The sequence below is a fragment of the Ahaetulla prasina genome, chromosome 14, assembly GCF_028640845.1.
Source record: "Ahaetulla prasina isolate Xishuangbanna chromosome 14, ASM2864084v1, whole genome shotgun sequence".
In the NCBI taxonomy this organism is placed as follows: domain Eukaryota; kingdom Metazoa; phylum Chordata; class Lepidosauria; order Squamata; family Colubridae; genus Ahaetulla; species Ahaetulla prasina.
This window is the reverse complement of record NC_080552.1, coordinates 11,003,066-11,029,940: the sequence shown is the minus strand read 5'-3', so window position 1 is coordinate 11,029,940 and position 26,875 is coordinate 11,003,066. Positions and strand designations below refer to the sequence as shown.

General features: G+C 46.1%; 1 protein-coding gene across 1 annotated transcript in view; it reads right to left on the bottom strand.

The window, feature by feature from the left end:
- RHOT2 (ras homolog family member T2) overlaps positions 1–26,875 on the bottom strand; it is a 49,957-nt gene that overhangs the window by 7,366 nt on the left and 15,716 nt on the right. Inside the window, exons 7-18 of the mRNA XM_058157481.1 lie at positions 26,725–26,833; positions 25,558–25,659; positions 24,405–24,503; positions 22,383–22,491; positions 20,634–20,754; positions 18,082–18,166; positions 12,182–12,327; positions 11,961–12,061; positions 8,835–8,965; positions 7,324–7,404; positions 7,059–7,181; positions 2,929–3,131 (exon numbers count right to left, since the gene is read on the bottom strand). Coding sequence (XP_058013464.1) covers positions 2,929–3,131; positions 7,059–7,181; positions 7,324–7,404; positions 8,835–8,965; positions 11,961–12,061; positions 12,182–12,327; positions 18,082–18,166; positions 20,634–20,754; positions 22,383–22,491; positions 24,405–24,503; positions 25,558–25,659; positions 26,725–26,833 — 1,410 coding nt within the window. The remainder of the gene's footprint in view (positions 1–2,928; positions 3,132–7,058; positions 7,182–7,323; positions 7,405–8,834; positions 8,966–11,960; positions 12,062–12,181; positions 12,328–18,081; positions 18,167–20,633; positions 20,755–22,382; positions 22,492–24,404; positions 24,504–25,557; positions 25,660–26,724; positions 26,834–26,875) is intronic.

The following is a 26,875-nucleotide window of genomic DNA, read 5'->3' as shown; positions in this document are numbered from 1 at the left end:
GGGGTCATGTGATTTGGCCCCCCCCCACCCTACTTTTGTGACTTTCGGACAAGCAAAGTCGACGGGGAAGCCAGATTCACTCAACAATGACACTAACTTAACTTAACAGTGTCACTAACTTAACAATGGCAGCGGTTCACTTAACGACGGGGGCAGGAAAGGTTGTAAACAGGGACAAAAGTCATTTGACCTCGTGATGGCGAACCTATGGCAGGCGTGCCAGAGGTGGCACACAATGCCCTCTCTGACGGCACGCAGGGCATCGCCCCAGTTCAGCTCTGCCGGTCATGTGCGCGCACCTCCCACCAGCCAGCTAGTCTTTGGGTCTCTGCCGCGCATGCACAGGGGGGCAGGCGCGTGGGGGGGGGCACATTCCTGCACAGGGGGTGGGGTGCATGTGCGAGGGGCACGCGCGCATTTCATTTTATGGGGTTCGGGGGCGCACACGCTTAGGGCACTCAATCCGGAAAAGGTTAGCCATCACTTCCCCCCAGGACTTCGTCAACTTCCGGACCTCCGGACCTTCCGCCGCGAGCTTAAAACATATCTATTCATCTGCGCAGGACTGGACTAGATTTTAAATTTATAATGGTTTTTAATGGGTTTTATTATTTATATTGTTCTTTTTTAATTAATTGGCTGTGTAGAATAAGTTTTTTAATTGATATTTTATCTTGTGTTTATATGTACCTTTTTATTTGCCTGTGAACCGCCCTGAGTCCCTAGGGAGATAGGGCGGTATACAAATACGATAAATAAATAAATAAATAAAATAAACTGCCTTAACCGATGTCTCCCTTAGCAGCAGAAAGGTCGTCGTAAGTCGAGAGCCGCCCGTATCATCTTTATGGACAACCGTGCTTTCTGTCGGCATTTGGCCCGGCGTATTGCCAGAGCTGTGATATGTTTCCACAAGAGGACATGCTGAGCATTAAAAGAACCGAGATAAAATTAGATCCTTCTAAAGGAATGGCTGTTTATCAATCACCCACTCCCCTTTTCTCCTTCACTATAAATTCTTCTTTTTAACACACGGATCCTCTTCCCTCCCGTCTCTCTCTCTCTCTGTCTCTGTCTCTCTCCAGGATGTATTAGAATGATTAAAAACTGGAACAGAGGGAGAGCAAGCTCCAAATACAAGAGCTCAGATCAAGCAGCTCTTAGCGCCTTTGTTGGTTTTAATGGAATATAAATAATGGATTTTCCATCTCTACACATACACACACACACACACACACACACACACACAGAGCTGGGGGAGATCTTTGCATTCACATTAGCCAGTGGAATTCTGTAGAGCTTCTCAGTCCTCCAGGTCAGGGTTGTCCCCAAGGTGCTTTTTTCAGAGGGAACTGGACTTTCTGGGTTTTTTTTTTTTCTTTTGAAGGCGTTTCGCTTCTCATCCAAGAAGCTTCTTCCATTCTGACAGGATAGTGGGGACTGGAAGGATGTCCTGTCAGAGCTGAAGAAGCTTCTTGGATGAGAAGCAAAACGTCTTCAAAAGAAAAAAAAGAAAGTCCAGTTGCCTGCTGAAAAAAGCACCTTTGGGATGACCGTGACCTGGATGACGGAGATTCTCTACAGACGTTTGTAAGAAGAGACTGGACAGCCATCTGTCTGGAATGGTATAGGGTCTCCTGCCTGAGCAAGGGGTTGGACTAGAAGACCTCCAAGGTCCTTTCCAACTCTGTTAGTCTGTTATTCAAGGCCCATGCATGCTTGACAAACGTGTACGAGCCGGTGGTGGCGCAGTGGTTAGAATACAGTATTGCAGGCTAACTCTGCTGACTGCCAGCAGTTCGATCCTGACCGGCTAAAGATTGACTCGGCTTTCCCTTTTTCTGAGGTCGGTAAAACGAGGATCCAGATTGTTGGGGGGCAAGAGGCTGATTCTAAACCGCTTAGAGAGGGCTGTAAAAGCACTATGAAAGCGGTATATAAGTGTAAGTGCTATTGCTATTTTCCTTCCTTCCTTCCTTCCTTCCTTCCTTCCTTCCTTCCTTCCTTCCTTCCTTCCTTCCCTCCCTCCCTCCCTTTCTCATTCTCATTCCTAGTAGCGCAGTGGTTAGAATGCAGTACTGCAGACTAACTCTGCCGACTGCTAGCAGTTCGATCCTGATCAGCTCAAGAATGATGCGACTTTCCGTCTTTCTGAGGTTGGTAAAACGAGGATCCAGATTATTGGGGGCAAGAGGCTGACTGTAAAATGGTTAGAGTGGGCTGTAAAAGCACTGTGAAGCGATATATAAGTGTAAGTGCTATTGTCCGTCCTTCCTTCCTTCCTTCCTTCCTTCCTTCCTTCCTTCCTTCCTTCCTTCCTTCCTTCCTTCCTTCCTTCCTTCCTTCCCTCCCTACCTCCCTCCCTTTCTCATTCTCATTCTCTTTCCTGGTAGCGCAGTGGTTAGTATGCAGTATTGCAGGCTAACTCTGCCGACTGTCAGCAGTTCGATCCTGACCGGCTCAAGATTGACTCGACTTTCCCTCCTTCCGAGGTCGGTAAAACGAGGACCCAGATTGTTGGGGGGCAATAGGCTGACTCTGTAAACTGCTTAGGGAGGGCTGTCAAAACACTGTGACAGCGGTATGTAAGTGTAAGTGCTATTGCTATTTTCCTTCCTTCCTCCCTCCCTTTCTCATTCTCATTCTCTTTCCTGGTAGCGCAGTGGTTAGTATGCAGTATTGCAGGCTAGCAGTTCGATCCTGATCAGCTCAAGATTGACTCGACTTTCCCTCCTTCCGAGGTCGGTAAAACGAGGACCCAGATTGTTGGGGGGCAATAGGCTGACTCTGTAAACTGCTTAGGGAGGGCTGTCAAAACACTGTGACAGCGGTATGTAAGTCTTAAGGGCTGTAGCTATTTGCATAGCCCTTAAGCTGTCTCTTGGTGCGTTTTTTGTCTGTGTTCGGAACCAAGGAAGAAGCACTTACGGAAACGTGGCGGCTGTGGCTAGTTTGGTGTAGACCACGGTGCTGAGAAGTTCCTGGCTGATGCAGGAGAAGTGAAACGGGGGCTGCAAGCGGTGTTTGTAGCAGAACTCAGCTGGGAAGAAGCCGTGAGGAAGGGACGTTTCCGGCAGGTCAGTTTTGGAAGCCACGAAGAGACAAGGTATCTGACTGTCCATGTAGTGTTGCTGCAGAAGGCAAGGAAGAACAGGGGTTGTTATTAATCGCACGGCCTAGGTGGTCTTGGCTTGCTCAGCCACAGTTGTGTCGAACGCCATGAGAATAAACAAGCAAACTTGGGTTTCTTTCCGATAGTGACTTCTTTTATTGGGTCTGCTACAAACCGAGTCTCAGTAAAAGTCGAGGTCTCTCTATAAAGTCAGCGCTGAGAGCTTCTGCATCTCAGCCTCTTTTAAACATCCCGCGCTGCTCATGCCCTGCCCCATGGCTGAACTGCTCCGTTGATAGGATGCCCGGCCGCTCTCTCCCTCCTCGTCTGACAGCCCCAGCTGCCACATCATCTGATAAATCCCGGAACTAAAGCAGCTCTTCCTAACCCCCAGCCCTCATCTCCCTCTATCCCGGCTGCCAGGGTGCAGATTCCTTTCTCATGTTTGCCAAACGCAGATCCCTGCAGCCCTCGAACAAGTCCTTGATATGTCATCCCTTATGGGTCGCTCCCACGATCCGGATTCCTGTAGCGTCATGTGTCGAGCCAGAGCTGGGCTCGACAGGTAGTCCTTAAGTTACGACCAATATGGAGCCCAACATTTCTCTCGCTAAACATTTGTTAAGCGAGCTTTGCCCCATATTATGACTTTTCTTTGCCACCGTTGTTAAGTGAATCACTGCAGTAACCCCGGTTGTTAAGCGACCCTGGCTTCCCCCTGGATTTTGCTGGTCAGGAGGTCACAAAAGTGGATCACGTGACCCCCCCCTCCCCAGGACACCGCAACCGTCATAAATATGAGTCAGTTGCCAAGCACCTGAGTTTTGATCCCGTGACCACCGGGATGCTGCAACGGTCGTAAGGGTGAAAAAGGGTCGTAAGTCACTTTTTTTCAGCACCGTTGTAACTCGGAACGGTCACTAAACAACTGTTGTGAATAGAGGGCTTCCTGTACATTTAATTGCAATATATAATTAACATTTCATCTCGATTAAAAACACAGCACGAGTATGTCTTTGAGTGTTACGAGTACAAAACGTACAAAATACAAATGTCCAGACCAGCTAACAATGGAAATGCAAAATGGTTTATGCAGGGAAAAAAAAATCAAGATACTGGGCTGGTATAGGAATCCTTGACATAGGACCACAATTGAGCCCAGAATCTATGTTTTGGAGTGAGACTTTTGTTAAGTGAGTTTCGCCCCGTTTTACGACTTTTCTTGCCGGCTTTGTTAAGTGAATCCCCGCAGTTGTTGAATTAGGAACATGGTTGTTAAGTGAATCCGGTTTCCCCATGGACTTTGCTTGTCGAAAGGTCACAAAAGGGGATCCCGGGATCCCGGTATTCTGACCTAGGTTTCCCCAAACCACGAAGTAGACTCCTTGTCTCGACAAAAACCCATTTTTATTAAGTGACTGTGAATTCCTCTCATTCACATTCAGCAAAATCTTTCAAGGGAGAATTTACAGTCACAGATCTTACCTGGCTTGGAGAGCTGCCAGGCTGGTATCTTCAAAACTTAGCCAGGAGTCTTGGAGAGTCACAAACCAATTAGGTGAACTATTTGTTTCCTGCAAACTCCCCTCCCCTTTCATTCCTCTTTTATTCCCTCTGGGAGGAGCCCTTCATAGTCCAACTGTGGCCTTACTCCCAAGTCGACCCTTGTTCTTTAGCTGTTCCCTTCGTCTGGCAACTCTGCGCATGCACACACTGGGAACAGGCTCCAGCTGTTCGCCTGCCTCAATGATGTCTGACTCCGAAGGCAGCTGATAACTGGCATACGGCCCTGGCCCTCTCTCTGCCTCCGATGCAGAGCCCTCATGTACCTTATGATTCTTGATGAACGTATCTTTTCTTTTATGTACGCTGAGAGCATATGCACCAAGACAAATTCCTTGTGTGTCCAATCACACTTGGCCAAAAACAAATTCAATTCAATTCAAGTCAAGTCAAGTCAACAAGTCTAGTCTAGTCTAGTCTAGTCTAGTCTAGTCTAGTCTAGTCTAGTCTAGTCTAGTCTAGTCTAGTCTAGTCTAGTCTAGTCTAGTCCAGTCCAGTCCATTCCAGTCTAGTCGTCTAGTGCAGTTCAGTCCAGTCACCAGAGCCTTCCCCAGACTCCAGGACTGGCCCATGTTCCTCCCCAACCTCCACACTGTCCGAATCTGCTACCAGCTTTGCTGGCGGGCCACAACACCCGGGGCGCTGCAACCGTCCTAAATATGAACCAGCTGCCAAGCATCTGAATGCAAAACACGCAACCGTGGGAATGCTGCAATGGTCATAAGTGTGAAAAATGGTCGCAAGTCACTTTTTTCAGCGTCGTCGTAACTTCGGTCAACTAAATGAGCTGTTGTAAGTCAAAGACTATATATGTCCTCAGATTAGTCGGTCATTATATGGTCTACAGTTTGACGTGGGACCCCACAATCACAACAAGGGGAGGCTACTGTGCCCCACAGCAAACACTGTGTGAGGTTCGAATCCTGCCCAGGATTGTCCACTGTTAGTTGGGTTGGTTGTAGGAGAGCGAATCAAACTTTTAGCAAAGACTTTTTGAAGAACCCCTCCGGGAAGAGCCTTTGAAGTCACATTTTCAATTTTTGATGTTTATTTATTAAGCAATCCTTTCAATATCATCCCCCTCCGCCTTATCGCATCCTTATTGCAGTCATCAATCAGCACAAAGCAAATCACAAAACGAAGATTAACTATAGATGGGGGAGGCGAGACGGGGAGGATGGAAAGAAATTAAAAGGAAGCATCCAAGGAATGCTAACTAACCAAAGAGCAATTGGAGTCGAAATTGTTAAGACAAAGGAGTCGGGATAATCTAAGGATGACTTTCGAGAGCCAAATTGAGAAGCTAAGAGGACGTGCCACTAAAACACAGCCGTGAAAACGGCTAAAGAAGATTCAGACGGTGGCTTCAGTTAGGAAGACGGCCCAGACCACGACCAACTCTCTTAAAACATTTCTTTTTTGCTTCCTTGGTTAACGTTTTCTTTTCCAAATTAAAGTTGCAGGTAAGCAGCAAAAAAAAATCCATGGATGGAGTGGAGAGGAGAAAGGAGGAAAGAGAAAAAGGATAATATCAAACAGCTGTCTCTCTCTCTCTCATCTCTATCTACCTACTTATCTATCTATCTATCTATCTATCTATCTATCTATCTATCTATCTATCTATCTATCTATCTATCTATCTCTTTCCTCTCTATTATCTCTATCTTTCTCTGTCTCGCTATTATCTCTCTTCTATCTCTCTATCTACATCTATCTGTCATCTATCGTACCTATCTACACGAGTGGTGAAATCCAATTTTTTTTACTACCGGTTCTGTGGGCGTGGCTTGGTGGGCGTGGTGAGGCTTGGTGGGCGTGGCTGGGGAAGGATACTGCAAAATCTCCATTCCCACCTCACTCTGGGGCCAGCCAGAGGTGGTATTTGCCAGTTCTCCAAACTGCTCAAATTTTCCGCTACCGGTTCTCCAGAACCTGTCAGAATCGGCTGGGTTTCACCTGATCTACACATACATTCATACAAGCTCATATATCTACAATCTATTTTCTAATTTCTATTATCTCTAATATCTATCTATCATCCATCTATCTATCTATCTATCTATCTATCTATCTATCTATCTATCTATCTATCTATCTATCTATCTATCTATCTATCTATCTCTGCTTGCCTGACTGCCTGTCTGTCTCTGTTCGTCCGTCCATCCATCCATCCATCCATCCATCCACATCATACGTAAGAACCGCCAATCATTCTCAGGGAAGGACTCTGAGTGGTGTACAATTAAAAAAAACACCTAGAAGCATAAAAACAGAACAGAAAATTTAAAAAAGGAAAGGCAAGAAAACTTAAAAGTTAATTAAATTTTAGCATCAGACTTTGGAGACCTACTGCCTCTGAAATCAGCCAAGTAGAAAACCTCACCTTATAAATATTAGCACAGTAATTAAAAGACTTGAAATCTGTCACGTCATACAAGAAGCAGGCAACGTCACAAGCTGTGTCAGAGGTCTTTGCAAATTCCACATCGGCTTCAATTTCGTGCAGCTGCAGAAAAATGCAGGGGAGATTCATATTCTTTCTGAATTAAGCATGGGTTCACCCATCCAATGCAATTAAGCATGGGTTCACCCGTCCAAAAAATCCAGGGATTTTTTTTAAAAAAAATGAATTAATAGATTGCACTTACAATTAAATGCTTTTCCTGTCCATTGACCAGCACGGTATTAATTGAATAGGACGATCTGTTTTCTTCAGATTCACTCTGGACCTGGAACCGGGAGAAAGGGAGGGAGGATGATTTTGATGGGGAAGGAAGGAAGGAGGATCGATTTTGATGTAAAAGAAAGAACGAAGATTGATTTTGAGATAAAAGGAAGGGAGGAGGAAGTTTGATTTTGATGAGGAAGGAAGGAAGATTGATTATTATGTAAAAGAAAAAAGGAATATTGATTTTGATGTAAGAGGGAGGGAGGGAGGGAAGGAAGGAAGGAAGAAAAGAAGGAAGGAAGGAAGGAAAGAAGAAAAGAAAGAAAGAAAGAAAGAAAGAAGGAAGGAAGGAAGGAAAGAAGGAAGGCAGGAAGGAAGGAAGGAAGGAAGGAAGGAAGGAAGGAAGGAAGGAAGGAAGGAAGGAAGGAATTGTTGACTGTGTATCGCTTCCAACCTGATACTGTCTAGATACTTGAGAATGCCATTTCAACAATCCTGAAAATTGAGAATTCTTGGACTTTTAAATTTTAGTAGTCCAGAAACACCCCACCCCTACACATTAAGGAGAAGAAGGGATAAGCTGCAATCTGGAATGATTTGAAGAAAAAGTGGGCCTCAATTAAAACATCCTAAAAAAATCAGTCCCCAAAATTCCAAGGATTTACATATAGAAAAAGCCAGCGTTGAGCTGTGGTTAAGGCAATGGCCTAGGAATGGGAAGGACAAGGTTCAAGTCCACCTGCCATCTAACAAGCTGGGGTGGCAGGAATGTGGTATAAGAGCGACGGTGGCACAGTGGTTAGAGCGCACTACTGCAGGCTACTTCTGCTGACTGTTGGCTGACTGCAATTTGGCAGTTCGAATCTCACCAGGCTCAAGGTGGACTCAGCCTTCCATCCTTCCGAGGTGGGTAAAATGAGGACCCAGATTGTTGGGGGCAAATAGGCTGACTCTGTAAACCGCTTAGAGAGGGCTGGAAAGCACTGTGAAGCGGTATATAAGTCTAAGTGCTATTGCTGTAGTTAATTGGCTGTTGTATTAGGAGCCCTAGTGGCGCAGTGGTTAGAATGCAGTATTGCAGGCAAGCTCTGCCCACTGGCAGGAGTTCGATCCTGACCAGCTCAAGATTGACTCAGTTTTCCATCCTCCTGAGTCCGGGCCATAGGCTGACTCTAAACCGCTTAGAGAGGGCTGCAAAGAACTGTAAAGTGATATATATGTCTGTTATCGCTATATCATCTACTTGAGAAAGCTTGCTGGGAGTCTAGGTCGCTTTTTCCCCCTCAACCTGCCCAACTTTAAAATGTGTGGATTTTAACTCCCAGAATTCCCCAGCCCAGCAATGCTTCAGGTTGCCGAGGTTGAGAAACCCTGATTTGGGGCCTCTTGAGATCAACCATCAAAGCTCCCCTTGATTCTGTACTCGTTTTCGAACTTGAACTGTAGGGTTCGTTTTGATCTGAACCGAAGGCTAAATTCGCCAGGGCTTACCCTCACATTCTTCCCTAGAAAGGCCTGCAGGAAAGCGGACTTGCCAGATCCCCGAGACCCAATCACTTTGCACAGGAAGACGTTCCGGTGAGTCTGGCCTTTCTCCAAGTCAATCTTTTTTTCCCGGGTGACTGGAACAAAAATGGAGAGGTGGATGAGAAAAGATGCTGAAGGAATCCTTCCTGCCCCCTTGCCTTTTTTGCAGGAAGCAGGAGGAGGCAAGTTTAATTCCAGGCAGCCGATTCATTCTGGAGGTTTGGGACAGGTCTTGGGGGCAGGGGTGGCTGAGTCTCCAGTTCCCCCATGCTATAGGTCCACGATGGCGAACCTGTGGCACGCGAAGCCATATTGGTGGGCACGCGAGCGTTGCCTTTGTTCAGCTGCAGCATGCATGTGCGTGCTAGCCAGCTGATTTTCGGGCCTTCTGGGCCCACCGGAAGTTGGGAAACAGGTTGTTTCCAGCCTCTGGTGGGGGGTGTTTGCCCTCCCCAGGCTCCTAGAAAGTCTCTGGAGCCTGGGGAGAGCGAAAAACGGGCCTTCCGGTCCCACTGGAAGTCGGCAAAAGGGCTGTTTCCGGCCTCTGGAGGGCCTCCGGAGGATGGGGAAGGCCGCTTTTGTCCTCCTCAGGCTCCTAGAAAGTCTCTGGAGCCTGGGGAGAGCAAAAAACGGGCCTTCCGGTCCCACTGGAAGTTGGCAAATGGGTTGTTTCCGGCCTCTGGAGGGCCTCCTCCTTTTGTCCTCCTCAGGCTTCAAGAAAGCCTCTGGAGCCTGGGGAGGTTGAAAAATGGGCCTATCAGGCCCACTGTGACATCGCATGCCAAAAGCAGGGGGAGCGCAGTGGGGTCATGTGTGCATGCGTGGGGGGTGGGGTGGGGCGCATTGAATTATGGCTGTGGGCACGCGCACAATCCTCCCGCGCTCCCCCCACTTTTGGCACACGACGGCAAAAAAGGTTAGCCATCACTGCTATAATAGTCCTCAACTTACGACCACAACAGAATTTCGACCACTAGGCAAGGTTTTTAAGAGAGTTGTGACTGATTTTACGACCTTTCTGCCGCAGTTGCGAAGCGAGCTCGCTGCAGTTGTTAAGCGAACCACACGGTCGTTAAGTGAATCCAGCTTCCCCCCCATTGACTTGGCTTCGTTGGAAGCTGGCTGGGGCGAGGTTGCAAATGGGGATTGTTTCTGACTCCGGGAAGCTGCAACCATCGTAAATACAGGTTAGTGTCCTTTGATGAACATCTGGCGGCCGTCTCCAGGAGGGCCTTTTACCAAGTTCGCTTGGTCCGCCAGTTGCGTCCCTTCCTTGACCGGGATGCCTTATGCACGGTCACTCACGCTCTGGTTACGTCTCGGCTGGATTATTGCAATGCTCTCTACATGGGGCTGCCCTTGAGGTGCACCCGGAGGCTGCAGTTAGTCCAGAATGCAGCTGCGCGAGTGGTAATAGGAGCCGCTCGTGGCTCCCACGTAACACCACTGCTCCGTAGTCTGCACTGGCTTCCTGTAGTATTTCGGGTGCGCTTCAGGATCCTGGTTACCACCTTTAAAGCGCTCCATGGCTTAGGGCCCGGGTACTTACGAGACCGCCTGCTGTTACCTTATGCCTCCCATCGACCCGTACGCTCTCACAGAGAGGGACTTCTCAGGGTGCCGTCCGCCAAGCAATGTCGGTTGGCGGCCCCCAGGAGTAGGGCCTTCTCTGTGGGAGCACCGACGCTCTGGAACGAACTCCCCCCTGGCTTACGTCAAGTGCCTGATCTTCGGACCTTTCGTCGTGAGCTAAAAACATATTTATTCATTCAAGCAGGACTGGCATAAATAGTTGATTTTAAATTGGGGTTTTATTAATATTTTAAATTTTTAAATCTTTTTTAATTATCAGCCGTTTAGTAATAGTTTTATTTTAAATTCTTTTAATTGTATATATTCTGTATTTTATTCTGGCTGTACACCGCCCTGAGTCCTTCGGGAGAAGGGCGGTATAAAAATTTAATAAAATAAAAAATAAATAAATAATAAAAAGTGTCCAAGTTTTAAATCATGTGACCATGGCGATGCTGCAGGATGGTCGTAACTGCAAGGACTGGTCGTAAGTCACCTTTTTTGGTGCTTATGTAACTTTGAACAGCCACTAAACCAGGGGTCTCCAACCTTGTCAACTTTAAGACTTGTGGACTTCAACTCCCAAAATTGGGAGTTGGGAGTCGACAAGTCTTAAAAGTTGCTAAGGTTGGAGACCCCTGCACTAAACGATGGTTGTACACCTAGTTCGACTTAACTCTACAAATCAAGCCCAAATTTTCAGCTGTTAAGCGAGGCAGTCATTAAGTGGATTTCGCCCCGTTTTACGACCTTTCTTGCCACGGTTGTTAAGGGAATCACTGCAATTGCTAAGTTAGTAACACGGCTGTTGGTTAAGTGAACCTGGCTCCCCCATGGACTTTGCTTGTCGGAAGGTCGCAAAAGCGGATCACAGAAACCCCAGGACGTTACAACCGTTGTAAATAGGAGTCGGTTGCTAAGCATCTGAGAATTTTGATCACGTGTCTGTAGGGATGCTGCGAGGTCGTAAGCGTGAAAAATTGTCACGTCACTTTTTTCAGTGCCGCTGTGTTTATTTATTATTTATTTATTTTATTAGATTTCTAGACCGCCCTTCTCCCCCGAAGGACTCAGGGCGGTGTACAGCCAAGATAAGACATAAACCATGTACAATTAAAAATGAATTAAGAAACTTATTATACAGTTGGCCGAGAAATTAAAATATTTAAAAACCTAAAAACCCCAATTTAAAAGATAAATAGAATTTAAAATTTAAAAATCTAGACAATTTAAAAAGAAAAGCCTTAAGCCAGCCCCGCGCGAATGAACAGATGTGTTTTCAATTCGCGGCGAAAGGTCCGAAGGTCAGGTATTTGGCGTAAACCAGGGGGAAGCTCGTTCCAGAGAGTAGGAGCCCCCACAGAGAAGGATCTTCCCCTGGGTGCCGCCAGCCGACATTGTTTGGCTGTAGCTTTGAATGGACAGTAAGCGAACCATTGTAAGTCGAGGACTACTTGTTACGTTGAGAACTAACCGCACCGGAGTTCAGAAAGCAGAGAGGTCCAGCAGGCGATTTACCTGTGATGGCGTAAACCTGAGAGTCCTGCTCAGAGAAGATGGAGTAGCCCAGGTAGCCCAAGTATTCTAAGCAGCGATGGACGTCCAGGTAGGCAACCAACCTGGGAGGAAAATCCAAGCACAGGAAAAAAAAAAAAAGAAGCACACCTGTCAGAGGACCAAGCCACCCACGGAAGGGAGGAGAAGTGGTCCGACGGGAGGCAGAGAGAGGCTGAGCTTACGTCCACTGGCAGAGGAATCCATGCAGGGAGAGCAGGCCCTTATCTGTGGTGCATACCGTGTGGTAGAGCTCGGGTCCCCAGGGGGTGCAGGGGAACACACCGAAGAAGTCCTGCAACTCGACGGGCGAGAGGGCGCCGTCACGGTCCTACATGCCAGAGGAAAGAAAAAAGGCGCTGAGCGGCAGCTCTCCCTTGCTACAGACGACAAGGCCACCATACCTACAGCAGCCCGAGAAGAATAGAATAGAATAGAATAGAATAGAATTCAATTAGAAATAGAATATGAATTAGGAATGGAATGGAATAGAAATAGAATAGAATTAGAAAAGAAATAGAATATGAATTAGGAATTAGGAATTAGGAATAGAATAGAATAGAATAGAATAGAATAGAATAGAATAGAATAGAATAGAATAGAATATGAATTAGGAATGGAATGGAATGGAAATAGAATAGAATTAGAAAAGAAATAGAATATGAATTAGGAATTAGGAATTAGGAATAGAATAGAATAGAATAGAATAGAATAGAATAGAATAGAATAGAATAGAATAGAATAGAATAGAATAGAATAGAATAGAATATGAATTAGGAATGGAATGGGATGGAATGGAATAGAAATAGAATAGAATTAGAAAAGAAATAGAATATGAATTAGGAATTAGGAATTAGGAATGGAATAGAACAGAACAGAACAGAACAGAACAGAACAGAACAGAACAGAACAGAACAGAATTTTATTGGCCAACTGTGATTGGACACACAAGGAATTTGTCTTGGTGTATAAGCTCTCAGTGTACATAAAAGAAAAGAAAAGGCCTCTGCTTCTTCAAAAACCTCAGCTATCAAAGGGATCAGGGTGCTGTGCCTCTTGCCCTTAGCATCTGTCATAGTTTTGGCCAGAGTGGTCAGATCAAAGGCTGCCATGGAGGCTTTTCCTGCCTTGAGTCAAACGTTGGAGAAGGGGTGGCGACAGAAATGACCACAAATTGACCTTCGTATCCTGTCTCTAAAGAGACACAGTGGCTCAGTGCCTAAGATGCTGAACTTGTCGATCGAAAGGTCAGCAGTTCAGCGGTTCGAATCCCTAGCGCCATGTAACAGAGCGAGTCTCGTTACTTGTCCCAGCTTCTGCCAACCTAGCAGTTCGAAAGCACGTAAAAAATGCAAGTAGAAAAATAGGGACCACCTTTGGTGGGAAGGGAACAGCGTTCTGTGTGCCTTTGCCATTTAGTTATGCCGGCCACATGACCACGGAGACGTCTTTGGATAGCAGTGGCTCTTTGGCTTGTGTTTTCTCTCCCAACAAAGGGAAGGACCAGCTTAATGCTGTAGCCAAAGAAGCATGTCGATTTTGCTTTTCTTTTTCCGGTCAAAACGATGGCACCTCTTGTGTTTTCTCTCCCAACGAAGGGAATGTTCAGATTGCCACAGACATTTCTCCTACTGCCTCTCTTCTTTTCCCCTTCTTCCAAAACTCTTCTTCCCATATCTCTCATAAGAAGAATACTCCACTCCTCTGCTCACGATAGAATTCCCTTATGCCACCAGTCTTGAAATTCTGCGCTTAGACAATCTGGAATTGCGCCGCCTCCGGTCCGATCTAAGCATAGTACACAAAATTGTCTGCTACGACATCTTGCCCGCCAACGACTTCTTCAGTTTCAACCACGATAGTATACGGGCAAACGATCGATACAAACTCAAGGTAAACCGCTCCAAAGTCGATTGCAGGAAATACGACTTCAGCAACAGGGTGAGCGGTCAACGCCTGGAATACTCTACCCGACTCTGTTGTTATAGCCTCAAACCCCCACAGCTTCAACCTCAAACTGTCTACTGTGGACCTCCTCACCCCATTCCTAAGAGGTCCATAAAAGGGGCGTGCATAAGCGCACCAGCGTGCCTACCGCCCCGTCTTAGTGTCCCCATTTATCTGTACTTCCTTTAACCGTCACCTGTCGTGTCCCACTCCTCCGCTGACAGCTGGGTCAGGGAAATCCGAATCAGGCTTGCCTCTGCAGCTCTGCCCAAAGTCCTAGCAAAGTCCTCAGAGCAGGCAGGAGACCAGAAAGTGACTTCAGCAAGATAAGTTCGACTTTTGCCTGACTCAGAGACTGCCAGAAAGTAGATCCTTTATATAGGCCATGGGGTGTGGCTCCATGACTCAGCACTCATTAAGGCCTGCCCCTCCCTTCCTTCTGTTGCCTCCGCCTCTCCAATCTTCTGATGCGAGGATTACTCCAATCAGCTGTTGTTGGGAGTAAACCCTCCTCAGGCTCACCTGCTGTGGAGGAGGGGGAGGGGTCTAGCTGCTCTGTTTGCCTGGGCATGGAGTCAGGGCTGGGGCAGGGAGATGCTCCTTCTTCTGCAGTTTGTGTGGGCATGGAGCCAGGACTTGGGCCGGGAGGCATACATTCCTCAGTGTTCGGGAGCAGGTAAGAAGGCCCCGGCTGCTCTGAGGGTGGGCAAGACACAACAGTCACCCATCTCCTTCCACGTATGACTGTATGACTGTAACGGTGTTGCTTGTATCCTTACGATTTATACTGATACTGTTTACTGATTGGCATAGAATTTTTAATAGTTTTTAATATTAGGATTCTAATTTCATTTAATGGGTTTTATTGTTTTAAACGGATTTTAATTTGGCCCTATATTTAATAAGTTTTTTAATTACCGTTTTATTGTGCACTTTTTATTGTTTTATTTGGCTGTGAACCGCCCTGAGTCCTTCGGGAAAAGGGCGGTATAAAAATTTAATAAATAAATAAATAATAAATAAATAATTGCTTATCTGTAGCCTATGACTATGTTGTATCATTAAGTGTTAAATTTGTACCCTATGTCTATCATTAAGTGTTGTACCTTGATAAAGGTATCTTGCCTTTTATGTACTCCTTAGGGTGCCGTCAGCCAGGCAGTGCCGACTGGCGACGCCCAGAGGGAGAGCCTTTTCTGTGGGGGGCCCCCACCCTCTGGAACGAACTTCCCCCAGGTCTTCGTCAACTTTCCGACCTTCGAACCTTTCGCCGCGAGCTTAAGACACATCTATTTATTTGCGCAGGACTGGACTAGAATTTTAAATTTTAATTTGATTTTAATGGGGTTTTATTATTTTTATTGCAATTTTAACATTCGGCCTTATTTAATAAGTTTTTTTTTAATTGGTGTTTTATTCTGTATTTATATGTATGTTTTTATTAGGCTGTAAACCGCCCTGAGTCCCCTGGGAGATAGGGCGGTATATAAATGTGATTAAATAAATAAATAAATAAATAAATAAATGTACACTGAGAGCATATGCACCAAGACAAATTCCTTGTGTGTCCAATCACACTTGGCCAATAAAAAATTCCATTCCATTCTTCATTCCAATATTCTATTCTATTCTATTCTATTCTATTCTATTCTATTCTATTCTATTCTATTCTATTCTATTCTATTCTATCCCATCCTATTCTATTCTGTTTATGTTCATACCTATACTTGTTATCTTGTACATGTTTGACAAACAAACAAACAAATAATTAATTTGAATTACAAAGGGCTTTTCCTGGCATCTCTAGCAACCGCTTTGCCAGAACTGGCAATCGGGTCGCTGACAAGATATGGGATTTAACCCAGGGGTGGGTTCTACTTACCTTTGCTACCGGTTCGCATCGTGCCCACGCACGCTTGCTTCGCTCATGCTCTTCTGCGTAAGCGCAGATCACTTTTGATGATGTTCGGGTCAGTGGGCGGAGCCTCCTGCCAGTTTTAATACTGGTTCTATAGAACCGGTGCGAACCGGGAGGGCAACCCACCACTGATTCAACCATTATGCAGCCTCTATGTGGTGGAAAAAGCGCCTGACATGCAATGAAGACGTTCTATTTCGGCTTCTTCGCCGCTTACCTTGTCATGTTTCTCAAACATCCGTTGCAGGAATTGGTACCCGAAGTGGTTGAGTTCTGTCGAACAGTCCTGGGGGACCCGGATCCTGAAGGAGACCAGAGCAGAATTTAAGGTCGGATCTGCAGTCCGATGAATTGTTCCAACTACTACAAACCATTAGCCATCCTGAGACATAAACAAAAAAACAAAAAACCAACAACAACTGTATTGCAATGCAATGTGGGTAGTCCTTGACTTACAACAGTTCATTGAGTGACCGTTCACAGATACAAACAGCACTGAAAAAAATGTGACTTGTGGCCATTTTTCACACTGACGATCACTGCAGCATTCCCCCGTGGATCAGGTGTTAAATTCAGAGACAAAAGTTGAACCCAACATTCCTTAAGTGAGGTTAAGTGAGACCTTGGTTTATTTATTTATTTATTTATTTATTTTATTAGATTTTTATACCGCCCTTCTCCCAAAGGACTCAGGGCGGTGTACAGCCGAAATAAAATACAGAGTATATACAATTAAAAGAAATTAAAAGAAACTATTAATAAATGGCCGATAATTTAAAAATTTACAAATATTTAAAATCTCTAAAACCCCAATTTAAAATCAACTATTTATGCCAGTCCTGCTTGAGTGAATAAGTATGTTTTTAGCTCACGACGAAGGTCCAAGATCAGGCACTTGGCGTAAGCCAGGGGAGTTCGTTCCAGAGCGTCGGTGCCCCCACAGAGAAGGCCCTACCCCTGGGAGCCGCCAGCCGACATTGTTTGGCGGACGGCACCCTGAGAAGGCCCTCTCTGTGAGAGCGTACGGGTCGATGGGAGGCATACGGTAACAGCAGGCGGTCCCGTAAGTACCCGGGTCCTAAGCCATGGAGCGCTTTAAAGGTGGTAACCAGGATCTTGAAGCGCACCCGAAAGACCACAGGAAGCCAGTGCAAACTACGGAGCAGTGGTGTTACGTGGGAGCCTCGAACGGCTCCCGTTACCACTCGCGCAGCTGCATTCTGGACTAACTGCAGCCTCCGGGTGCACCTCAAGGGCAGCCCCATGTAGAGAGCATTGCAATAATCCAGCCGAGACGTAACCAGAGCGTGAGTGACCGTGCATAAGGCATCCCGGTCAAGGAAGGGACGCAACTGGCGGACCAAGCGAACTTGGTAAAAGGCCCCCCTGGTGACGGCCGCCAGATGTTCCTCAAAGGACAGCCGGCCATCCAGGAGGACGCCCAAGTTGCAAACCACCTCCTTTGGGGCCACTAACTCGCCTCCAACAGTCAGCTGCGAGTGCAGCTGACTGTACCGGGGTGCCGGAATCCACAGCCACTCCGTCTTGGAGGGATTGAGCTTGAGTCTGTTTCTCCCCATCCAGACCCATACGGCTTCCAGGCACCGGGACAGCACTTCGACCGCTTCGTTGGGGTGGTTAAGTGAGTTTTGCCCCGTTTTATGACCTTTCTTGTCACCATTGCTAAGTGAATCACTGCAGTTGTTCAATTACGGCCGTTAAGTGAATCTGGCTCCCCCATTGATTTTGCTCGTCTGAAGGTCACAAAAGAGGATCACATGACACCGGGACACTGCAACGGTCATAAATATGAAGCAGCTGCCAAGCATCTGAATTTTGATCACATGACCCTGCAAAGGTCGTAACTGTGAAAAATGTTCATCAGTCCCTTTTCTCAGCGCTGTCCTAACTGGCAATCGGGTCGCTGACAAGATATGGGATTTAACCCAGGGGTGGGTTCTACTTACCTTTGCTACCGGTTCGCATCGTGCCCACGCACACTTGCTTCGCTCATGCTCTTCTGCGTAAGCGCAGATCACTTTTGATGATGTTCGGGTCAGTGGGCGGAGCCTCCTGCCGGTTTTACTACTGGTTCTATAGAACCGGTGCGAACCGGGAGGGCAACCCACCACTGATTCAACCATTATGCAGCCTCTATGTGGGGGAAAAAGCGCCTGACATGCAATGAAGACGTTCTATTTCGGCTTCTTCGCCGCTTACCTTGTCATGTTTCTCAAACATCCGTTGCAGGAATTGGTACCCGAAGTGGTTGAGTTCTGTCGAACAGTCCTGGGGGACCCGGATCCTGAAGGAGACCAGAGCAGAATTTAAGGTCGGATCTGCAGTCCGATGAATTGTTCCAACTACTACAAACCATTAGCCATCCTGAGACATAAAAACAAACAAACCCAACAACAACTGTATTGCAATGCAATGTGGGTAGTCCTTGACTTACAACAGTTCATTGAGTGACCGTTCACAGATACAAACAGCACTGAAAAAAATGTGACTTGTGGCCATTTTTCACACTGACGATCACTGCAGCATTCCCCCGTGATCAAGTGTTAAATTCAGAGACAAAAGTTGAACCCAACATTCCTTAAGTGAGGTTAAGTGAGACCTTGGTTTATTTATTTATTTATTTATTTTATTAGATTTTTATACCGCCCTTCTCCCAAAGGACTCAGGGCGGTGTACAGCCGAAATAAAATACAGAGTATATACAATTAAAAGAAATTAAAAGAAACTATTAATAAATGGCCGATAATTTAAAAATTTACAAATATTTAAAATCTCTAAAACCCCAATTTAAAATCAACTATTTATGCCAGTCCTGCTTGAGTGAATAAGTATGTTTTTAGCTCACGACGAAAGGTCCGAAGATCAGGCACTTGACGTAAGCCAGGGGGGAGTTCGTTCCAGAGCGTCAGTGCTCCCACAGAGAAGGCCCTACCCCTGGGAGCCGCCAGCCGACATTGTTTGGCGGACGGCACCCTGAGAAGGCCCTCTGTGAGGCGTCTGGTCGATGGGAGGCATACGGTAACAGCAGGCGGTCCCGTAAGTACCGGGTCCTAAGCCATGGGCGCTTTAAAGGTGGTAACCAGGATCTTGAAGCGCACCCGAAGACCACAGGAAGCCAGTGCAAACTACGGAGCAGTGGTGTTACGTGGGAGCCTCGAGCGGCTCCCGTTACCACTCGCGCAGCTGCATTCTGGACTAACTGCAGCCTCCGGTGCACCTCAAGGGCAGCCCCATGTAGAGAGCATTGCAATAATCCAGCGAGGCGTAACCAGGCGTGGTGACCGTGCATAAGGCATCCCGGTCAAGGAAGGGCGCAACTGGCGGACCAAGCGGACTTGGTAAAAGCCCTCCTGGTGACGGCCGCCAGATGTTCCTCAAAGGACAGCCGGCCATCCAGGAGGACGCCCAAGTTGCAAACCACCTCCTTTGGGGCCACTAACTCGCCTCCAACAGTCAGCTGCGAGTGCAGCTGACTGTACCGGGGTGCCGGAATCCACAGCCACTCCGTCTTGGAGGGATTGAGCTTGAGTCTGTTTCTCCCCATCCAGACCCATACGGCTTCCAGGCACCGGGACAGCACTTCGACCGCTTCGTTGGGGTGGTTAAGTGAGTTTTGCCCCGTTTTATGACCTTTCTTGTCACCATTGCTAAGTGAATCACTGCAGTTGTTCAATTACGGCCGTTAAGTGAATCTGGCTCCCCCATTGATTTTGCTTGTCTGAAGGTCACAAAAGAGGATCACATGACACCGGGACTCTGCAACGGTCATAAATATGAAGCAGCTGCCAAGCATCTGAATTTTGATCACATGACCCTGCAAAGGTCGTAACTGTGAAAAATGTTCATCAGTCCCTTTTCTCAGCGCTGTCCTAACTTTGAACAGTCACTAAATGAATTGTTGTACATCGAGAACTAGCGGTAGCACTTAGACTTATTTACCGTTTCACAGTGCTTTTACAGCCCTCTCTACGCGGTTTACAGAGTCAGCCTCTTGCCCCCAACAATCTGGATCCTCATTTTACCGACCTCGGTAGGATGGAAGGCTGAGTCAGCCTTGAGCTGGTCAGGATCAAACTGCTGGCAGTGAGCAGAGTTAGCCCGCAATACTGCATTCTAACCACTGCACTACCAGGAAGGAGAATGAGAAAGAGGATTAAGAGAGGAAGGAAGGAAGGAAGGAAGGAAGGAAGGAAGGAAGGAAGGAAGGAAGGAAGGAAGGACAATATGACTTAGATTTATATACCGCTTCACAATGCTTTACAGCCTGTCCAAGTAATTTACAGAGTCAGTTTATTGCCCCCAACAATCTGGGTCCTCATTTTACCCACCTCGGAAGGATGGAAGGCTGAGTCAACCTTGAGCCAGTCAGGATCGAACTCCAGATCAGCCTGCAATACCACATTCTAACCACCGCACCAAAAGGGCTCTTAATGCAACATCCAATCATCTACAGCAATAGTACTTACACTTATATACTGCTTCACAGTAGCTTTTACAGCCCTCTCTAAGTGGTTTAGAATCAGCCTCTTGCCCCCAATAATCTGGGTCCTCATTTTACCGGCCTCAGAAGGACAGAAGGCTGACTCTAACCTTGAACCTGATGAGATTCGAACTGCCAAATTGCAGGCAGCCAGCAGTCAGCAGAAGTAGCCCGCAGTACTGCACTCTAACCACTGCGCCACCATGGCTCTTCCTGCACTGCCTCTCTTTTCCAGGAACCTAAAAACCCAGGAGTGTTCAGGCTGACTCACACTGGGCAGAGATAGTCATCTGTCAGCTGCAGGGCATCGTCATAGCCAAAGCGACGGAGTATGGTCCATGTAGTCTCGTGACGCCCTCTCTGGATGAAGAGGGTGTTGAGGAAAAGGAAGCCTGGGGAAGAGACAAGCGGTCAGGCACAAGAATATCATTCAGAAGAGGCAACCACAGCAAAGCTACCCCATAGGGACAGATGTGAGTCGTCTCAACCTCAACAGAATAGAATAGAATAGAATAGAATAGAATAGAATAGAATAGAATAGAATAGAATAGAATTTTTATTGGCCAAGTGTGATTGGACACACAAGGAATTTGTCTTGGTGCATATGCTCTCAGTGTACATAAAAAAAAAAAAAGATACGTTCATCAAGGTACAACATTTACAACACAGAACAGAACACAACAGAATAACAAGAACTGGAAGGGACCTTGGAGGTCTTCTAGTCCAACCCCCTGCTCAAGCAGGAAACCCTATACCACGTCAGACAAATGGTTGTCCAATCTCTTCTTCAAAACCTCTAGTGTTGGAGCGCCCACAAATTCTGGAGGCAAGCCGTCCCAGTGATTGATTTCAACTGCCGGGAAATTTCTCCTTAGTTCTAGGTTGCTTCTCTCCATGATTAGTTTCCATCCTTCCATGCTTCTGCCTCGGGGTGCTTTGGAGAATAGGCTGACTCCCCTCTTCTCTGTGGCAGCCCCTTCGAATATTGGAACGCCGCTATCATATCATCCTTACTCTTTCTTTTCATTAAACCGGACATACCCAATTCCTGCAACCGTCTTATTTCTAGAGCACTGATGGCCAATCCTTTTGCCTTCGCATGCCAAAAGCGGGAGGAGTGCGGTGTGTGTGTGTGTGTGTGTCGTGCATGTGCGTGCCACACCCATAATTCTATGCTCCACCCAATGCATGCACGGGTCAGCCCACATGATGGCCCAGTGGGCCCGGTAGGCCCGTTTTTCGCCCTCCCCAGGCTCCAGAGGCTTTCTAGGAGTCTGAGAGGGCAAAAATGGCCTTCCCCACCCACCCAGAAGCCCTCCTGAGGCCGGAAACAGCCCGCTTGCCGACTTCTGGTGGGCCCAGAAGACCTGAAAATCAGCTGGCCGGCGCATTCTGCAGCTGAGCTCGTGTGCCCATCGATATGGCTCTGCGTGCTATGAAGAAGCTATGGCATATATATATATTATTATATATATTCTCTCTCTATATATTATATATATTCTTCATAACTATAGAGCACTGCACACCAGAACAACTAGACACAAGAACAGTTTTTTCCCGAAGGCCGTCACTCTGCTAAACAAATAATTCCCTCAACACTGTCAAACTATTTACTGAATCTGCACTACTATTAATCTTCTCATAGTTCCCATCACCAATCTCTTTCCACTTATGACTGTATGACTGTAACTTTTTTGCTGGCAATCCTTATGATTTATATTGATATATTGACCATCATTTGTGTTGTAAATGTTGTACCTTGATGAACGTATCTTTTCTTTTATGTACACTGAGAGCATATGCACCAAGACAAATTCCTTGTGTGTCTAATCACACTTGGCCAATAAAAAATTCTATTCTATTCTATTCTATTCTATTCTATTCTATTCTATTCTATTCTATTCTATTCTATTCTATTCTATTCTATTCGCCATCACGGTTCTAGAGTCTCGACATCCTTTTTTTAAAATATCACTTCCAGGGCCAGCTACTTAAAGAGGAGTGGATTGCTTGTACTTACCGTTGAGCGTAAGGCCATTGTCCTGGACACCGTCTGTTGTGTTCTTCCACACCACCATTTTTACATCTTCCAGAGCCTGGGGAGCCAACGGGTTTCCAAAGCAGGACTTCTACTTCCCGAGAAAAGCAAAGGAGATCAGTCACAAAATGGGGACGGGCCCAGCGGTGAGTTTCGCCTATTCTTACCACCAATTCGCCCTCCGCGCGCACGTTCGCTCTGCTTGTGTCTTTCGCACAGGCGCCCAGCCTCAAAAACGTGGTTAAATAGGACGGCATTACACCGGGGCAGGGGGGCCGGGCCCATTCGCAGTTGCCAACCGGCTGAATACAGGGGTGAAATGTAAAATTTCTTACTATCTGTGGCCGTGGTTTGGTGTGTGTGTGTGGGGGTGTAATGTGACTGGGTGGGTGTGGCCAACTTTTTTTTTTTTTACTTTTAAAAGCATTTTTTCTACAAGCTCTTTGGCCGAAGAGGTTGTAGAAAAAATGATTTTAAAAGGTTCTGACAATCCCAGCTGAGCTGCATGATCATCGAAGGCTTTTTTTATTTTTTTACTTTTAAAAGCATTTTTCCGGCCAAAGAAAAAAAATGTCAGTTTTGGAAGACAATTTTTTTTTTGCTTCTTAACTGCCACATATTTTAGCTGGGGAAGTTGGGAGGGGGTTGTTGTTGGAGCGGTAGAAAGTTAGTCATAACAACATTCCATATTCAAGGACTTTTGCCTGCGTCTGATGTAGACTGCCTGAAGATTGTATCCAGTTGAGTGTGAAGAGTTGATTGGACAATGGGATGAACTTGTGGATGTGGGGCAGGGCTGTGAACTGTCAACTGGGTGTGGAAAACCTGGAAGCTTTCAGTTTCGGGTTTTCCCAGCTGTGCCAACATGACATCTCTAATAAATTGGAACTTTGAGGAACCTCAAGCCTTAGAGCTTTATTTCGTTGGGGGTGTTCCTTGGAACCTTGACAAAATGCTTTTAAAAGTAAAAAAAAAAAAAAACCTCTGACAATCGCGTGGCTCAGCCGGGCATGGGGGGGGGGAGGGATTTTTGCTACCGGTTCTCTGAACCATCCACCGTCATCGCTACCAGATCGGGTGATCCGGTCCAACCCGGGAGCATTTCACCCCTGGCTGAATACCATCTTTGGACAGGTCTATCCATAAAGAACAAATAGAAGCATCAGATGGACTCAGAGAGAAGGTTAACAGCTCAGCTGCTGTTGGAAACCTGGGATGTTCCATATTCAGCTCAGGATATTCCAAATTCTCTCAGAGTCAATGACTGAGGAATCAAATGATGTCTGGAAATTGCTTTCAGATCTGGAATGCAGGTACCGGGTTTCCCCGAAAACAAGACCTTGCCTTATATTTTTTTGAACCTTGAAATAAGTGCTTGGCCTTATTGCCATGCGCTCAAAAGCCCGATTGGGTTTATTATCAGGGGATGTCTTATTTTGGGGAAAACAGGATAGTCCTCCATTTACAACAGGTCATTTAGTGACCGCTCGAAGCCACAACTTGTGACCGTTGTTTCACACTTACGAGCACTGCAGCCTCCCCATGATCATGTGATCAAAATTCAGATGCTTGGCAACTGGCTCACACTTACGACCGTTGCTGTGTCCCGGGGTCACAATGATCCCCTTTCTGACAAGAAAAAACAATGGGGGAGCCCAGATCCGCTTAACGATTGTGTTAGTAACTTACCAAGCGCAAGTGATTCACTTAACAACTGTGGCAAGAAAGATGGTAACATGGAGCAAAACTCACTTCAACGTTATGTTCTGCTTAGCAACAGAAATTTTGGGGTTCATTGTGGTCATAAGTCGAGGAATATCTGTACTGCCGTTAAAGAACTATGCCTATGGAAAGCATAAGGACCTGAAGCTCCCTTGATGTTACAAAGGTCAACATATCCAGTTGGGGGGCATCAGATTTGATACCAACAGACATTCTGAGAATACACAAAAGATGTCCAGCTTCTTCTACCCTCAACAACCCCCATTGAAAACAACCTGGTACCTGGAAATAGTTGAGTTCATCATCACTCAGGATCTGGTTGTTGTCCTGATCAGACATGGTGAAAATGCGAGTGAGCGCTTGGGCACATGCTGGCCTTAACTGAAAAGGACAGAAGCGAAAAGCAAAGAGGTGCGATTTTAAAGAGAGGGAATATGAAGTAGATGCTGATACATTCATTTTCATTTTTCTTTCGTGAAATTTACTTACCAGAAGTTCATGCAAGCTTGTCTAATGGATTCCAGGCCTGCCTGCTCTTACTATACTACATGGACAGTTTTTCCCCCTGAATGCCATCACCCTGCTAAACAACTAATTTGACAACACTGTCAAATTAACTACTAAGAATGTATTACTATTCTTCTTCTCATCCTTACTAGTACCTATCTCTTCCCACTTATGGCTACATCCATGTTGCTTGTATCTTTACAGCTTATATTGTTTTTATTGTTTCCTAGTACGATTTGATTGCTTATTAATATCCTATGACTATTACTAAGCGTTGTATCTTATGATTCTTGACGAATATTTTATTTTTTCTTTATGTACACTGAGAGTATATGCACCAAAGACAAATTCGTTGTGTGTCCAATCACATTTGGCCAATATTCTATTCTATTCTGTTCTGTTCTGTTCTGTTCTGTTCCGTTCCGTTCCACTCCACTCATTCTATTCTATTCTATTCTATTCTATTCTATTCTATTCTATTCTATTCTATTCTATTCTATTCATTCCATTCCACTCTACTCAATCTATTCTGTTTCCTTATTCTATTCCATTCCATTCCACTCTTTCCGTATTCTATTCTCTTCTCTTCTGTTCCGTTCTGTTTCACTCCATTCATTCTATTCTACTCTTTCCTTATTCTATTCTATTCTATTCTATTCTATTCTATCCTATTCTATTCTATTCTATTCATTCCATTCCACTCTACTCAATCTATTCTGTTTCCTTATTCTATTCCATTCCATTCCACTCTTTCCGTATTCTATTCTCTTCTCTTCTCTTCTGTTCTGTTCCGTTCTGTTTGACTCCACTCATTCTATTCTACTCTTTCCTTATTCTATTCTATTCTATTCTATTCTATTCTATTCTATTCTATTCTATTCTATTCTATTCTATTCTATTCTAGCAACATTATCAGGCAGATGTTTACCTGTTTCTCCTCTGGATCATAGAGAGGAGCAGTTGGGTGGAGAACAGCTTTCTGGGCATAGTAGAAGAGCTCAGAAATGTTTTTCAGGTTCTTTGCTGAACACTGGTGTAGAAAGAGGGAAAGAGAAGCCGATTCATTGCTCATAGGTCAATAAAACAGACATACTGAAATGACACTCAAAGTCCTCGTTCTGAGGCTGGCTCAAATTAAGAGCCTAAAAGCGAACCCTCTTTCCTTCCAATTCTCACTGAAAGAAAAAGTTTTGACGCGGTATCATCAGAAAGGAGAAAAAGCCGAGGAGCTGTTGGCCTAAATTTGGGGTCTTTTTAGATGCAAAATATGTGCTACCGCTAAATCGGTGGACAGGGTTTCTAGTTCAACTCTCGTAAAGCAGAGTTCCTCAAACTTTCCAGCTTTGCGGCCCAGTGGGGTGGGGGGAGAAGGGATGGATCCACGCGAGTGGTGGGCACACACGCAACTCTGTTCGCACAAGCGGCGGACTTGCACGCCTGCTGCTCACACAAATGGAGACAACATGCGAGGCTTGTCCGCCACTTCCAGGGCCCAACTCAAGGCTTGGGAGTAGGGTCTCCGACAAGTCGCCACGGCCAACCCGCCACATGTCCATCTTGCCACAAGACAACTCGGTACGGGGCAAGAGCTACACTAATATCAAAGAAATGGTGGAATAGAATCATTAAAGGAGGGACAGAGTGAAATGCGAATGGCAAAAATTAAAAGAATTTAAATTTATTTATTTTAAATGATGAAATAGAATTGCTCAATTGTCCGGCGGCAAGCTGTCCCCAAGGCAAGCTGTCCCCAAGGCAAGCTGTCCATGGTGAGTTGACCCGCAGAGCAGGGGTCTCCAACCTTGGCAACTTTCAGACTTGTGGACTTCCACTCCCAGAATTCCTCAGCCAGCTTTGCTGGCTGAGGAACTCTGGGAGTGGAAGTCCACAAGTCTGAAAGTTGCCAAGGTTGGAGACCCCTGCCACAGAGAGTTGGCCATGGTGAATTGGCTACAGCAAGTTGGCTGTGTGGCAAGTTGTCCCATTCCTCCCCAGTTGTGGGCCATGGCCCAGGGCTTGGGGACCTCTGTCATAAAGGAGTATTCCGTCACCCCAATCAAAGGTATTTCCCTCCAGCATCCGAACAGTTCCTCACCTCCACGCAGGTCTCGATTTCAGAGAACTGGTTCATGATGGGTAGGATGGTTTCCATGGAGCTCCCGGTGTGCAGGTCAGACTTGTTTCCCACGAGAATGATGGGGATCCTTGAAAAGAAGAAACATTTGGGGGAGGCTTATCAAGGATGG